Source organism: Trachypithecus francoisi, unplaced genomic scaffold (assembly GCF_009764315.1).
Source record: "Trachypithecus francoisi isolate TF-2019V2 unplaced genomic scaffold, Tfra_2.0 Lachesis_group4, whole genome shotgun sequence".
Taxonomy (NCBI): domain Eukaryota; kingdom Metazoa; phylum Chordata; class Mammalia; order Primates; family Cercopithecidae; genus Trachypithecus; species Trachypithecus francoisi.
In genome coordinates, this window is record NW_022681469.1 from 43,209,771 (window position 1) to 43,227,094 (window position 17,324).

The 17,324-nt window shown below is 39.8% G+C and overlaps 1 protein-coding gene across 2 annotated transcripts in view; it reads right to left on the reverse strand.

Moving 5' to 3' along the window:
• TES (testin LIM domain protein) overlaps window positions 1-4,590 on the reverse strand; it is a 50,272-nt gene extending 45,682 nt beyond the window's left edge. For both annotated transcript variants that reach the window (XM_033192422.1, XM_033192424.1), the window contains exon 1: window positions 4,102-4,590. In XM_033192422.1, coding sequence (XP_033048313.1) covers window positions 4,102-4,128 — 27 coding nt within the window. In that variant the 5' untranslated portion in view covers window positions 4,129-4,590. The remainder of the gene's footprint in view (window positions 1-4,101) is intronic.
• Window positions 4,591-17,324: the final 12,734 nt, after the last annotated feature.

Sequence of the window (17,324 nt, forward strand, 5' to 3'; positions counted from 1 at the left end):
GCAAAGCCCTGGATGTGTCCTGCCCTACCTTTACCCTTAGCCTTGCCAATGATTCTTGCAGCAAGAGTGGCTTTCAAGCCTTGAATCCAATTGTAGATTTGAGCATCCAGGTCACCATATATTGCCTTTTCCACTTCAACCAGGGGCCACTTCAGGCAAATAACTCATTCTAATTTCCAATTTCCAATGGAAACAATCTCTGTAATTCAGTCCTTTTCCCAATAGTATTCACTTGGTTTCACTATGCTTTTTTGGCTAATGACAAAGGTTTTGAAAACAAGTTTGGATACAGAGAAAGGAGATTTTTGGTAACATGTAATCTTTAAAATGCACCACATTTTTAAAAAGTAAAATTAAAGAAATAAGAGTCTTAAGAAAAGTATGCAAAATATTAGGATTAATCAAAATAAAGGGGTTAGAGAGGAGACAAAAAATGAACACGGTAAAATTAAAGCCCTGCAGCAATTCCAAGCAGTAAAAGGGAAATTAGTGAAGTTCTCTTTCTCTGTTGGTATGTTCTTAATTGAAAAAAGTAATTCTCATGGGAGAGTAACACAGAAAGGAAAGAGGAAAACAGCTGGCTGTTGGCCATGATTTACCATTTACCGCAAAATCAGACTGTTTCTCCTTCTCAAAGTCCACTGTTTTTCCCAAGCAGACATGGACCATACTGACACAAAGCTAACTAACAAAAGACTTAAAAAATAAGAAAGAGGTCTAGATGTGTAACTCAGAAGACAGGGCAAGGACACAGAATCAAATTCTGTTCTAAAGTATTATTAAAACAAAAACTTTGTATAACCAAGCCAGCTCTCACATCCTAGCAACAGCTCGCTTACTTCAAACAAAACAAAATATAGCAAAATCTAATTATAAAAACCCTTTGTCTTTGTGATGGTGGGTTTTAACTGGTAATTAATCCCAATCTGTACAACTGATGTGGATGAGCTTTCCTTTTACAAACCAAGAATTTTATAACAGTATCATCTATCTCAATCACTGCTTAATAAAGACAATCCTCTTTAGTTCTTTTTACATGAAATGTTAATGTGGAAAAAAAATGCTTTTCATCTGTCTGGAAGACAATTCTTCATGAAATCAACAATGTAAAAGTTTTAGAAGGAAAAAAATGACATACATCTTAAAACAGAAGTCATATTAGTTGTATTTAAATGGTTGTGTCTTTGTTCCAACTTTTAATCTGCCTTTTCTCAAGGTACATTCAAACTATTAATTTTCTTGTATAACTGAGTCAAAAAGAAAGGAGACTTGAAAACTAGGTACCAAAATAGGGTGAGAAGACTCTGCTGGTAAATCAGATAGTCTTGTAGTATTTCCTTCTTTGGATGTGTTAGAAAACAATTGCTAAAAGGAACGTAAATTTCTTTTTGAGAGTATGGCTAAGATGGTGAAATACATTCCTGAGATTTCCAGACTTCTGTACTGGGAAACTTCTTGTTAAAATATCAAATCTGGGCCGGGCGCGGTGGCTCAAGCCTGTAATCCCAGCACTTTGGGAGGCCGAGACGGGCGGATCACGAGGTCAGGAGATCGAGACCATCCTGGCTAACACGGTGAAACCCCGTCTCTACTAAAAATACAAAAACTAGCCGGGCGAAGTGGCAGGCGCCTGTAGTCCCAGCTACTCGGGAGGCTGAGGCAGGAGAATGGCGTGAACCCGGGAGGCGGAGCTTGCAGTGAGCTGAGATCCGGCCACTGCACTCCAGTACGGGCGACAGAGCGAGACTCCGCCTCAAAAAAAAAAAAAAAAAAAAAAAAAAAAATATCAAATCTATTAAGGACCCACCCAAACTGGAGTCCAATAGGACATCTTTGCAGTTTTTTAATAGCTTCCAATTTACCAGGTGAGGATTCTGTTCTAAGAATCATCAGTGAAGACAACGTAGTGAAGCAGGGATTTGTTGTATCATGGGATTCTCTCTAAAACCTTTCATTTACGGAATTCTTTTTGGGGTGGTAGAGGCAGAGAGGAGGAGAATTAGAGGAAGTTAAGATTCTTGGTTGAAAACATAACTTGTAAAAGTAAAGTGGGGGATAAAGGAGGAAAACTACACCATATGTCAAGGGCATTATTTATCATAATCCACATTTTCAAACTCTAAGGAAATTGTTTATAAACAACGTCTGGATTTTTCCTTTGCAAGCACATACAATATTTAACTTTGAACTTTTTCCCTCAGAATTACTCCTTGTCTCAAAAAGCTTCAAAAATATCTTTGATTTTTCTTCCCCTATTAAACGGACTTTGTTTTTTAAAGCATTTTTTAGCTTCACAGCAAAATTGAGCAGAAAATTCCAAGTTCCTATGTACCTCCCCCATGCTTCCCTGTCTCCAGCAGCCTCCCGGACTACCAACATCCCGTTATCAGTGCTGCACATTTGTCACAAGTGATGAAACACATTGACACATCATGATCCCCAACATACATAGTTTACATTAGTGTTTACTCTCGGTGTTCTACATTCTATGGATTTTAATGTATAATTACATGTATCCGCCATTTTATAATATCATACAGAATAGGGTCATTACCCTAAAAATCCTGTGCTTCACCTGTTCTTCCTGGCCAGCCCAAAATATGTTTACTTTGACAAAGTTGTCTTCAAATAAATACTTAAAAACAAGGACAAGACCCCTCAAGTTTTAGACAAGTACTAAATTAAGTAGCTCTTACCCACTTGAAAACTAAATGAATGCAGTACTCATCAACAGAAAGCTAAGCTAGAAAAATGCTTTTCCCGCGTTTCCCCCATGACAAGCAAGATTAACCAAAAATATCAGTTACTTAAAAGAAAAAAAGAAAGAAACCAAATGGAAAGAGAATAGAATGCAATCACGCTACTCTCAACCATTTATGTTTTTCTGTTCCTGGATACCTTTTTGAGTGCTTGCGAATTTTAGTCCTAAGGAATGAAAAAAACTGTTTTCTCATTTCAAGTTTTTATTGGTCAATAGCTTCCTAACCGAAAACTCTGCAGTCCTAACACAATACTTGCTATCCATTTTCAAAAATCCAATTCTGGGCATAAAATAGAATTAATGCTCAAGTTAGAACATTTGTGTTTAGAAGATAAAATAAGAATATTAGGAACCATGAGTAAGAGAAAAAACAAACTTTTATTTTTCCCTTCCTCCCTCTGCAAAACTTCCCTATCTGATAAGGGACAGCTAGCTTAAATTTACCACAAAGTAAAATATAAGCAAATCCCCTGGAACGAGGAGAACTTTCGCACAGGGCAATTCACTCGAATGTGACATCAGCATTCCTTCTGAGTCACAGTCTGGTCCCCACCCTTTTCTCCCAGGCGACACCAGGCTCCGCATAACCCGGGAGTGGCTCAGGTAAGGCCATCGGTTCCAATGCCTGCGAGGCAGCAGCCAGGCTGGAAATGTCTCCCTGCGCTGAGACGCTGGTGACAACCGCCCTTTGGGACTCCCTGCCAAACAGGGAGAATGCGCTCTTTGACAGATAATTCCCTAAGAGGGAGGCAGTGCTTCGGTAGACCAAAGTAATGAATGACCAAAAAAAAAAAAAAAAATTCACATTAGAAGTTATCACCAGCACGGGTGCGAAGGCAGTGCATTAAATCAACACTCATTTTAGAGCGCCCCAGGCAGCCCAGCTGGAAGGGAGGAGGTCAGAGCTGTCAAAGCACAGCAGAGCCCCAAACCACAAAGGCTTAATGAAGTTGAACTTCCTGAGTCAGGAAGTGTCACGGTCTCGCCCGCACTCGCCCTAAGCTCGTCCTTTCGAGGAGGCACAGGCAGAGCTGAAACAAGTAAAGTTTCCAACACCTCCAACCGCTGGGACTCCGTGAGACCGGAGAGAAGAGCCCCGCGCCCGCCCTCGCTCGCGCTTCCAATTCTGTCGCTCTCGAGTTTGGGGAGCTGGCGGGGCCGGCGGGCACCTACTCTACCCAGGGGGGCGGGTCTCTGGGCCCGGGACACCGCAGACCCAGAGCCGGGCGGCCCGCAAGCCCCACCCGCCTCGGCACCTCCGGCCGCAGCGCACCGCTCGACCCGCGCAGGTGAAGCAGCCGCCGCCGCCCGCCACGAGCGCCCCCTGAGCACCCCCCTACCTTCTTCACTTTGTTTTCCAGGTCCATGTTTATGCGTCCTATGGGTCCCCTCCTCCTCCAGTCCGGGATCCCACGACCGGGCTCAGCTGGCCTCCGGCTCCGCTGCGGACACGGGGAACCTGCGGAACTCCTACGCCGCCGCCCAGCAGCCACTCGACCGGCGCCGTAGAACTTCCGCCTCCCAGTCCGCCGCAGCCGGCCTGCGGCAGGGACCCGGGAACAAAGAGGGCCGGGCAGCCAATGGCAGCCGGGCAGTCCCGGGCCGCCGCCAATCACCGAGCGCCGCACGCACCTTCGCTGCCCGAGCGCGGCGCTGGCAAGGTGAAGGGCGGGGCCGCGTCCGGGGCGGCGCCCTGCGGGGCAAGCTCGGGGACCCTGACCTGGTCCCCGGAGGATGCTCTGGGCGTCCACGGGCCGCTTCTAAAGAGCTGGGATCCAGCCTCCCTCTAGCTGAAGATAGAGCAGAACTTTTTCCATTTTGGCAATTTGTACCTGTGTTTGCCCAGGACTTTTTATCTGGATCAAGGGGAATAGGTATTCCAACTTCTCAGTTTATTTTCAAACTAACTTCTCAGTTTATTTTCAGAGCAAAGAGAGGAAAAAAAAAAAGAGAGAGAGAGAGATTGTAGGGATCGTTAGGGATTCCTGTGATGGACCTTGGGCACTAAATTCACTATTGCGTTGTGGAGATGCCCTTTCCTCGATTGCTTTTCTCCAAAATCCCAAACACTGTCAAGAAACCGTATCTTACATCCCTAACGTTAGTGAAGGTTCTTAGATTGTTTCCTGAGCATTGGGTTGTTCAAAAGTAAAGATGATGTGAATCACTTCAGAAACAGGTTGTGTCATTCCTTTGGAAGTAGAGGGTTGCCCTTTGTGTTGTGTGAAATGGTGCTAGGCCTATCGCGTGCTCAGGCTTTGATGACGCAGAGTCATCACATTGGTGCACCAGAGATGAATTCATTTCATGCCCTAATTCAGGAGCACTTGCATCTAATACCATCAGATTGGTGGGTCCGGAAGGGAGCCTAAGATTACGTAGTCTAGCTTCCTCATTTTGCGGGGGACTGAGGACTCCAGAGGTGCAGGGACCTGCCTAATGTCTTAGCCTGTTGGGGACAGAGGCATTGCTCATGAATCTAAACAACTTCTCAAAGATGTTTGGGGCTGGAAGCAGAGCATGTTGACTAAGGAAAAAGAGCAGTCAATTTTCTTCAATTTGTGGTTATGGCAAAAAATAACATTGCCCAGACAGCAGGTGACATAATTTGACATCTACTTTTAAAAATAACAAAACAATATAAAACAAACAAACAAATTCCCCAATAATGCAGATATTCAGGTCCAGATGTATGTCTACCTTGCCTCTAGAAATTTGGTAGCTAAAAATATCCAAAATTCATTTTAGCCAATACTTGCAACTCTGCTTACTTGATTATTTGTTAACACAGAGCATTGATTTATAATGTGCATGTTTCATTTATCCTATTAAGAATTAAAACTGAAATTACCAAAATGAGTTATGCATTTTTCTTTTCAGTTGATGTAAAACTTTTCTGTATCATTTTCCCAAATCACCTTGAAAGTTGTGGGCCCCTGCAAGGTTTACCCTCTGTAAGTGTACAGGAACATGAGGTCTAGCTATGACAAGGCAATTTTGTTTCTTTCAGAGAGCTTAACAGATGGAAAATGTCCAGTAAAGCAATTTAAATAAGGCATCAAACAAATGTTGTAACATGAATTTTGGACCCTTATTTGCTGAGGTTGCAGAGATGACACTAAGAAAACCATCTGGAAACATTTTTTTTTAACTGCCAACTTCTGCCTTTCTCCCATTCTTCCCTCCCAACCCTCTCACCATTACATTGTGTGTGTATCATTGACAAGGATGGAAATAGAAATTCAGTGAGTTTTATCTGGAATTATCACTGTGCCAATTATAGAAAAGTAATTATAGATTATGTATAAATTATAAAAATAAAATTGAGGTAGATAAGTGTTAAAAGAATTAAATTGCAAGTTTTTGTTCAGTTATTCAGGTTTTAAGCTACAGTTATTAAGGAGGTAGAACTGGCATGGTTTGATGACATGTAGTTGATGACAGTGGAATGAATAGAAGATGGCACACATTTCTATCTTGATCACCTCTATGAATGGCTCAGAAAGAGAGAAAATATAGGATGACAGTCAGGGTTTTGTTCAGTTGTGCTTTCTTTGGCGCTGGTGGTAGACATAAAGGATACAATTTTTAATATATTGAGTTTAAGACTGAGACACTGAAATGAAGTATACAAATATGCATCCTAAAACCTGGACTAGAGTGACTAGAGTGCTGATTTAGGGGTTCACATCCTACATAAATAAATAATTAAAGGCCGAGAAGTAAGATGAGCCTGGGAGATAGTAAAATAAAAGAGAAGAATATCAAAGACACCAGTGAGCAAGGATGAGCAAGAGAAACACATGAAAGAGATAAGGGCTAGATTAAGGGTAAGAAAAAAATTAGGAGTCAAATCCCTGAAATCAAGGAGGGAAATTGAAGAAGAAATTAGTTAACAAATGTCAAATTGTAGAAAAGGGTCAAATGCCCTTTGGATTTAACAAAAAGGAGATCATTGGTGACTTTGAAAAGTGCATTTTTGGTACAGTTGTGGGGAAAGATATTACTTTATAATTTTATCTCACTTTGTTTCCACCAGAGTGCTTTAGTCAATGTCGGACTTGACTTTTCCACAAAACTTATGGAAACATCAGCCAAATAAATGCCCAACTCTGCTGTTTGAATCAAGTAGAGAGGAAATCAATATACTATACTGAATAATACTAAGGAATGTTCTTAAGATCTTTATCCTTAAAAAAGTAAATAAAAATATTAGATTTTACACACATGTGCAGGGGCACACACACACACACACACACAGAGAGAGAGAGAGACAGAGGAGAGAGAGAGAGAGAGAACAAAATATTTATTCAGGTTAAATTCAGTTTCTATGCTGTCAAATTATAATATTTGATGAGGGAAATGTGTTAAACATTTATGTACCCTTCATCGTAACGATCACTGAAGAGATGTAAAAATACATAAGACATTCCCTTTGTTCTTTAGCAGTTTATAGATTAGTATGGGAGTAGCAGGCATGTAAGAGTAATGAAGTGTTGCGGGTAGAGGGAAGCACCCCTGAGAGTCAGGGAGAAGGTGGTATTGGGATTTGTAAAATCTTTAGAAAAGAGTAACCTTGGCTTAGTCTTGGAAGATGAGTAAGTGTCTTAGTTAAAACCCTTGATTACAAGTTATATTAGGCTGTTCTTGCACTGCTATACAGAAATACCTGAGACTGGGTAATGTATAAAGAAAAGAGGTTTAATTAGCTCACAGTTCTACAGGCTGTACAGGAAGCATACTTTCTGCATCAGCTCCTGGGGAGGCCTCAGGAAGCTTTCAATCATGGCAGAAGGCAAAGTGGGAGCAAGCACTTCACATGGTAAAAGCAGGAGCAAGAGAGAGAGAATGTGTGTGGAGGGGAGGATGAGGTGTGCCACACAATTTTAAATTACCAGCTCCCCTGTGAACTCAGAGAGAATGCTCATTTATCGCCAAAGGGATGGCCCAAGCCACTCATGATCCAAACACCTCCCAGTGGGCCCCACCTCCAGCATTAGGGATTACAATTCAACATGAGATTTGGCTGGGGACAAATATACAAACTATATCACAAGTAATAGTAACCCTTGAGCTAGTTTACTTTTAAAAAGGTGGCATTTTATTTTAAGGATACAGAGCTATGTTGCAAAACTCAAGGGCCAGATGCATTTGCAACTAGACCAAGCATTTACCAACATCTGGAACAAGGAATCTATTCCTTCACTGGAGTCATGTGGTCTCTCCTCTTGCTGCTTGACCTCCATCAGCTTTAGCTCTTTCTCTTTGAAGACTCTGCTTTCCTGCACACATGGGCAACCAATAAAGGCAGTCTCAGCTCATTAGTTGACATCACCTGAGTTCAAGCAAAATACCCAGTTTGGGATTTCAATCCCTCTAACAGAAAGACTTTAAATAGCCCAGCTTGGATAAGCTTAGACTTCTGATTCAATTAGCTGAAGCTGGCGCCAGTTGAGAGACACAAAGGACAACACATAGACTAAAGCCCAAACTTACAGGGAGTAGTAAGAGTTTTCCAAATGCCTCCAAGGATATCTATCTCTGTTGCAGATGTTATAAGGAAATTAGCAAAGGAAGAGGCTTAGGAAGTACAAGCAGAAGATTTTTCTTTCTGTCGATACTGGAGAATATTTTTCCGTTGACTTTTATTATAGGTTTGGGAGTACATATGCAGGTTTGTTACATGATTAAATTGCATGTTGCTGGGGTTTGGTTTACAAATGATTTCATCAGCCAGGTACTGAGCATAGTACTCAATTGGTACCTTTCTGACCCTCACCCTTCTCCCACCCTCTAACCTCAAGTAGGCACCATTGTCTATTGCTCCACTCTGTGTGTTCTGGTGTACTCAATGTTTCTGAACATTTCAAAAACTATTTAAATTACAGAAACCCCACTTGGGCAAAAAGTTGTAGATGTTTATTTTATTGCTAGGAATGGTGGTGGATAATGAATGGGACAAGTCTAAAGAATGGAAAATTAATCAGGAGATTCTAGCTATAGCCCACAAGAAATATGGTGAGGGCCTAAGTAAAGCAGTAGGAATGAGTGTGGAGAGTTAGAAGGATTTATCATTAATATTATGATATTAAAGAGGTAGAAAATATTGGACTTGACTGATTCTTGAAAAGGGATAGGCTAAGGAATTCATTAGGATTCTATTTTCCTATCTTTTAGAAATCGATTTTGGGTCACCAACTTGGTGGATATAACACACACCTTAAAGTAAAAAACAAAAGAGGAGAAGAAAATTTGACTGAGAAAGATAATGGGTTTTGTTTCGTACGTATTGATTTGGCAAAGCCAATAGGATCTGAGTCTGGTGGACAAAAGAAACATCCGGACTGAAGATACAGACACAAGTACACATACATAAACATATATATATATATATATGCACACGTAAATACACACACAGAGTAAACACTACATATGACAGGGAAAATAATTATTGAAAACTTTTCTATACTAGATGAGGTAAAAATTTCAAGAGGAAAAAGATACACCTGTCTCGTCAATTATTAATGTGATCCCAAGAGGCCTCTTTAGATACGTTAATCAGTTATTAACACCTGTCATAGGAACGCCTTTGTGAGTCTGACACAGCTATTATTCCTCATTAGCAGCTTGTATAAGATTACAGGTTGTTCTCTAGGGGCATTCTTTTTTTTTTTTTTTTTTTAAAGAAAATAGTGTCAATGTAGCTTAGAGCAAATTAATATCCCATAATGTTTTTAATTTACCAAAAATTGGGGATTGGCTAAGTAAATAATGGATGAGCCACATGATAGATTTAGCAAAGTTACTGATCAATGATACTTAGGAATGTTTGTAATGGAAAACAATTATAATGTTAGAGGAACAGAATATAATATGGAATTGTATATATAGTATGCTCACAGCTATACAAAAATATACCATGCATAGAAAAAGAACATGAGGCAAATACACTAAAATGTCACCAGCAGTTTGCCTTTGATTGGTGGGTCCATGGGAATTTCTTTCCTCCTTTTAAAAATATTCCATGATTAGTATGACTATTTTAAATGAAAAAACCTTATTCAAAAATATATTATTTCAAGCATTTTAGGGGGACAGAGCAGTGGCAGTGTAATTTTCAATCTCTACAAAAGCCTACATTAAGAAACAAACAAACAAAAACCAGATCCACTAATTAGCAAAACCGAATAAACCGAATGCCCAGGGACAAACTTTACAAAAAACTAGGTAATAAGGTATCTTCATAAACCCCAAAACACAAGAGATGAGGGCAAACCACCGAAAGTCACAAGACATATATGCATAAACGATTATGTTTTAAGGAGGGAAGAAAACAGTGGGGTGGTGTCTGATGGATGGAAGAACTAGAATGCTCTCCTCCAGTTATTTATTGTAAAGCATTTCAGGGCAATTTTATAATTGCAGCTGGAAAAGTAAAAAGGATTGAAGGGAGGGAATGAAGCCATCTAGCCCTTGTGCTATGTCAAAGCTGACCCTCCAGGACTCTCTTCTAGGACGAGTTTCCACAATCAGAAATTGCTTAGAGAGAAATCAAAATTGAGCAGGATGGGGCAGTGGAGGCAATGGAAAGAAGCCTAGAGGGGCGCCATCCAATTTGGTAGCCACTAACTGCATGTGGTTATTTCAATTTTAATTAATTTTATTTAAGTTTTAATTAGCTAAAATTAATTAAAATTTAAAATTTGGCTTCTCAGTCACACTGACCATGTTTCAAATGTTCAATAGCCAGAGAGGGGAGCAGTATCAGGAAATCTCAAAAGTACTGCTGTATTTTTTATTTATTTTTATTTGTAGCACTTTATAAAAACAAGGAGGCCAGGCGCGGTGGCTCACGCCTGTAATCCCAACACTTTGGGAGGCCGAGGCAGGCAGGTAACCTGAGGTCAGGAGCTCAAGACCAGTCTGACCAACGTGGTGAAACCCTGTCTCTACTCAAAATACAAAATTAGCCGGGCATGGTGGTACATGCCTGCTATCCCAGCTACTCAAAAGTCTGAGACAGGCGAATCGTTTGAACCCAGGAGGCAGAGACTGCAGTGAGCCAAAATCGCGCCATTGTACTCCAGCCTGGGCAACAAGAGCAAAACTCCTTCTCAAATAAATAAATAAATACATAACCAAAATAAAATAAAATAAAATAAAAACAAAGACAGATGGGGCTCTCTAGAGTTGGGCAAGATTTCCTGAACTTTGCCTTATTATAAAAGTTCAGGAGCCAGGCGCGGTGGCTCAAGCCTGTAATCCCAGCACTTTGGGAGGCCGAGACGGGTGGATCACGAGGTCAGGAGATTGAGACCATCCTGGCTAACACGGTGAAACCCCATCTCTACTAAAAAATACAAAAAACTAGCCGGGCGAGGTGGCGGGCGCCTGTAGTCCCAGCTACTCGGGAGGCTGAGGCAGGAGAATGGCGTAAACTCGGGAGGCGGAGCTTGCAGTAAGCTGAGATCGGGCCACTGCACTCCAGCCTGGGCGACAGAGCGAAACTCCGTCTCAAAATAAAAATAAAAATAAAAATAAAAAAATAAAAGTCCAGCAAAGCTAATACCACATGAAAATGAGCAATAGTAAATTACCAAGATAAAATTCCATACAAAGTTGTCATAGCAAAAAAAGAGAATAAAGGAGCAGCATAACATCATTACAGATAGTGAAAGAGCATCAGAAAAATGTGTCCACAAAACAAAACTATAGGCTATTATTTTAAAACAAGCTAAAAGGCATTAACAAGATAATATATGTAAAGGATCACACAAATCGGAATTTAAAAAACTCAGAAGTGAGGTAAGAGAACTTAGAAAAAAATAGAAATGAAGAAAACAATATTAACAAAATGAAGACTAAAGTAAAAGAATAAAAGAGCAAAAAACTAATAATGGCTAAGACCAATAGAAGGTAAAACAGAAGAATATTTGAAAAAGAAATAGTCTAGAGAAAGTAATAAGTATTGAAAACAGACTAAAAATGTGAAACACAAGGATAATAGGAATCCCTGAAGAAGAAAACCAAACCAAAGGAACAAAACAAAAACTAAATACTATAATTAAAGAAGTCTTTCTTGAATTAAAAAAAATTAAAACTAGATATCGAACGGTTGCTGTACATGCCTGAGACTATCAACTCAGAAAAATCAATACCAAAGCATAATCTAGTAAAATTACTGGACTTTCAAGAATGGGGGAAAAATCCTTTGGGTTTTTAGATTTTTTAAAATGTATGTAACTTAGGAAGACAATTATATTATCATCTGACATAGTAATCCTTTAGCTCAGAAAAAATGGAGAAACAAGATATTTAGGAAAGATGCTGTGAGCCAAAGATTTTATATGAAGTGACTTCAAGTGTAAAGGACACAGACAAACTTTTATCAACATGCGAGAACTCAAGAAATATTGATCCCATCAGCCATTTATGAGGAATCTATAGAGAATGAGCTTCAGACAACCAAAGTTACTAGAGAGATATTGAAATAAGGAGGTGAGTGTTAACTATATAGATGACTCCTATAGAACAAAAACTAAATGAGGAACAAAAAGGAAAGAGTGTAATGTATATTAACCATATGATCTGACAATGTAGATATAATAAAAATAAAATGGGAGGAAAGCATATAAAAATTTTAACAGACTTTCAATATTCATATTGGTGGTAATACTAGCATAATCTGCTGCTATGCATGTAACAGGAAGTAAGGCAAATGAGTAATCAGGGGATAGTCTAATTTTATCATTCCCTGTAATCTTGACAACCAGGATTCGAGGTGTATAAGAAAGAAGTTAATCTAAACTTCTAAAACTATAATAGTTTTGAATTTGACTTTCTATTTACTAGCTTTTTCCACAGAGAAGGACTACAATGACTAACTTAGTAGCAAAGAATATCTCTAGAACCCAGATTGTGATCTTGAAATAAAATTTTCACTGAAAGGAACCTAGAACTTCAGGGAAAATGACTGATTCCAGGTCTAAAGCAGAAAATGTGTAAGTTAAGCATAAAACATGTTGTCATAGAAGAGAGCAAGGAGGGTATGAAAAACTACTGGGATCCTGTCAAAAGAAGTTAAGCCAGCTCGAAGAGTCTCTTGCTAGCCGAAAATGGGTCAACTTGAGCTTCCATAATGATAACAATTACAGTAAATTAAAACCCATCAAATATCTATAAATTCATAATAATATTTTAAAAACCAGCCATCTTTGAAGAATATAGGGAAGCATTCAGTGATCTAAAGAATTAGTAAGTAAAGAGAAAGAATCAAGGCTTTATTGTGTCTTTTCAATATGAACTGTACCACTGGATAACCAAATATTAGAATGTACCTCTTTATAGAAAGTACTCCAATTAATGCATTAAAAAATGATAGAATTAGAATATCACCATTTCAAAACAATGAGTAAAATCAGTATGGCTGACTGTTGCCATCATAAAAAGAGACACAATCTGACATTATGTATCAAACACCTCCCATAGGTCTACCAAAGGGATAACACCTGAACTTGGTCCAGTCTTTGTATCCAGCTGCCAATTGGCAGGAAATGCCATAGACAGAAGAACATATTGAACTACTCCAAGAACACCAAATCAGCAAAATCCAGACTGCAGGAAACTCTACAGATCAAATGATCTTTGTTCTTCAATAGAAAATTGTAAGGAACGGTGAAACCCCGTCTCTACTAAAAAAATACAAAAAATTAGCCGGGCGAGGTGGCGGGCGCCTGTAGTCCCAGCTACTCGGGAGGCTGAGGCGAGAGAATGGCATAAACCTGGGAGGCGGAGCTTGCAGTGAGCTGAGATCCGGCCACTGCACTCCAGCCTGGGCGACAGAGCGAGACTCCGTCTCAAAAAAAAAAGAAAAAAAAAGAAAATTGTAAGGAAAAGAAGGGGATGAAAGGAGTACCTATAGATTAGGAGACTTAAAAAGACATATCAATTATTTAAAAATAGGCAAGAATAAAATTAAACCATAGTGTCTAGGGATACATGATTGAATAATGAAATTCTTTAAAAATGCAGGAAGTAATTGGCTAAAATATAAGGAAAATGGTTACTAATGGGGACAGGAGGGGCTTATGATTGAGATGGAGCAAATAGACAAGGTTTCTTGCGTACTCACCAAACTTCACAGAATAAGGAATCTCAGAGAGTCAGAGAGCTAATGCGGGGTCTCTGCTCTAAACAGAAAAGAATAATAATTCCCAGTTACATCTATTCCTTATGTTCTTGATACAGCAACATGCATTTTCTTCATTCATATGCACCCCCAGCTTTGCCAAAATACATCTGTTTCATATATAAACAAAAATTTAACTCTTCCCATCTCAAAGATAACAATTGCATCTAACTCTAAATCCAGGATATCTGGATGATACAAATTAGTCTCAATCAAGTCTATATGTGGTTTATCATGATTCTGTTCGAATGAGCTAAATGATAAACATAACCAACAGCCAACTTAAACAATGTAAAGTGGGTGTATCAGTTTACAAGGGCTGCCGTAACAAATTACTACAAACTAGACAGCTTAAAATAACAGAAATTTATTATCTCATGAATCAGGAAGCTAGAAGTCTGAAATCAAGGTATCAGAAGGGCCATGCTCCCTCTGAGGGTTCTAGGAAAGAATTCTCTTGGCCTCTTCCTAGCTTCTAGTGTTTGCTGGAAATCCTTGGCATTCCTTGGCTTGCCTTTCCTGCTTCGACATCGTCTTTGGAAACCCAGTCACCCACTTTCCTGCTTGGACATTTTCTTTTGAAACCCAGTCTAGAAGCCTAGCTAGAGAGGAACTGATGCCCCAGCTGACAGCCCACACCACCTTGCCAAGGAAGTGTCCCAGCTGGGCCATTTCAGCTGATGCTGTATGCAGCAGAGACAAAATATCCTTGCCGTCTTTCCTGCCTAACCTGCAGATTTATGAGCAAAATTAATAGTTTTGGTTGTTTAAATCTACTAAGTTTTGAGGTATTTTGTTATACAACAACAGACAATCCATTTCTGGCATCATGCAAAGCAGTGGTTTTCAACTGGGGTAGCTGCAATACTCCAATTTTGCCTTGTTCTTCACATGACTATCTTCTCTGTATGTTTGTCTGTGTCTCTCTGACTCTCCCTCTCCTTTCTCTTATAAAAACACTAGTCATTGGATTTAGGGCCCACCCTAGTTCAATATGACCTCTTAACTAATTATATCTGCAAAGACCCTATTTGCACATAAAGTCGCATTCTGAAGTTCTGGGCATATATGAATTTTGAGGGGGACATTATTTAACCCACTACAAATAAACCTGCTTCTGTTTGGGGAAACAAAAGCAAGGTAGCAACAGTAAAACTTCTTGGGAAAAAACAAAAGCAATCTGTTCTGTTCCACACTGTTTCACAGTAAATAGTATATCAGGCAGAACTGAGAACATAAGAGCTAACTTTCCTAGGGGTGGAGTTAGGTTCTTGGTCTTCCATTTTGGATGCACTGAATTCTTACTACTGAGATGCCCTTCCTTATCCATTGTCTCCTGTGATGACCTTCCAGAGGGGCATTGTTTGAAATTTTGCTTCTGGATAGTAGTCCTATTCTAACAACTGTCCTATCCTGTCCTGTCATTTGGGTATTTGGGATTTGGGGGATGCCATAATACAATGAGATACAGGCTACTTTTGCCAGGCTTGAGATTTACTTAACATTTGCCTGCCATTTTTATTTCAAGGGAACCTTTAAATAAGTATTCCTCAACCATGATACTAATGATATTTTGGACCAGATAATCTTTGTTGTGGGGAGCTGTCCTGTGTATTGTAGAATGTATAATAGCATTCTGGGCCTCAACTCACCAAAGGCCACTGGCATCCCACTCCAGTTATGACAACCAAAAATACCTCCAGACATTGCCAAATGTCTTCTGGAGAGCTAACTCATCCTCAGTTGAGAACCACTACTATACATGAGGCCAGAAATGTATCATCTGTTGTTGTGTTAAAGAAATACCTCAAAACTCAGTTGATTTAAAAAAAAAAACCCTAATCATTAATTTTGCTCAAAAATCTGCAGTTTGGGCCGGAAAGGTAAGGATATCTTTTCTCTGCTGAATACAACATCAGCTGAGATGGCCCAAATGGGGCAATTCATTGGCAAATTAGTGCTGGCTGGCTGTCAGCTGGGGCATCATTTCCTCTCCAGCTAGGCTTCTGTGAGTTGCTTTGGTGTCTTTATGAATGGTGACTGGGTTTCAAAGGAAAATGTTCCAAAAGAGTAAAGTGGAGTTCATGACATTTTTATGAACTGGCTTTCAAAGTCATGTAGTATTCGTTATTTAAGAAGAGTATGTGGAGGCTAGGCACAGTGGCTCACGCCTGTAATCCTAGCACTTTGGGAGGCCGAGACGGGCAGATCATGAGGTCAGGAGATCGAAACCATCCTGGCTAACATGGTGAAACCCCATCTCTACTAAAAAATACAAAAAAAATTAGCCAGGCATGGTGGCGGGTGCCTGTAGTCCCAACTACTCGGGAGGCTGAGGCAGGAGAATGGCGTGAACCCAGGAGGCAGAGCTTGCAGTGAGCCGAGATCGCACCACTGCCCTCCAGCCTGGACAACAGAGCAAGACTCCATCTCAAAAAAAGAAAAAAAAAAAAAAAAAGAAGAGTATGTGGAATGGGAGATACGGTTGCAATCTTCTTCGGAAAATATACTCTTTTGCCATCTGCCCTGTGAACACAAAAGCTCACATTCTTTCCATCTGCCTAATAGAATGATTTCTTCCTTTAAGATCTTCAGGTCTCCACAGCTCAGTCTAGTACCTGTCATCTGAATCAAGTCTAGGTGTGGACGCTGCTCCTCAGGTGTGGTTAATTAATATAGCTGCTTGAGTACCATTCCTCTTGATCTGAAAAGCTCTGAATTAAAGGGACAAGTTATCCATTCTTCACACACACTCAGCATGTATTGAGATAGTCCTAGAATATCTGCTGTACAAAATCCCTTCAAATATGGGCAAAACAGGAAGCACCTAACAGTCACTGTTCCACAGCAGTTCTGAAATCCAGCCAGGGTTGTGTTGTCACTTTCTTGACTAGGGCTTATTCTTGCTCTTTAAAGATTGTTTTTCATGGATCTTGTTTTCACCTTCTGGGCTCTTCATTCTGATATCTGAGTCAGTCATCTTCTTTTTCCACCAAAAATACTCCATGTTTACACCTGAGTCATTCTTTTAACCAGCTTCCAGCTTGCAAACTTGGGAGTTCAGAAGAACTGCCTGTTCGATGGAGCTGTACTGACTCTGCCTGTTGAGTCTGTGCTGTTATAATTACTTTAAAAAATCTTGTGAGGTTCTTATGTATCAACATATAATACATTCTATTAGGTCAAAGCTACACCTACAAATCTCTTTGCAATTATTCTTTCCCTATCTTGAGCTCAAACTGCGGAACTTTCATTGGATAACACATTTAGTATTCTTAGAAACCTTTTCTTTTTAATGTGTAATATCTATGTGGTCCACTCGAAGATACCTAGGGGGCCTTCTGTCTCTCTGAAAGGTTATAAATCAGTCACTAT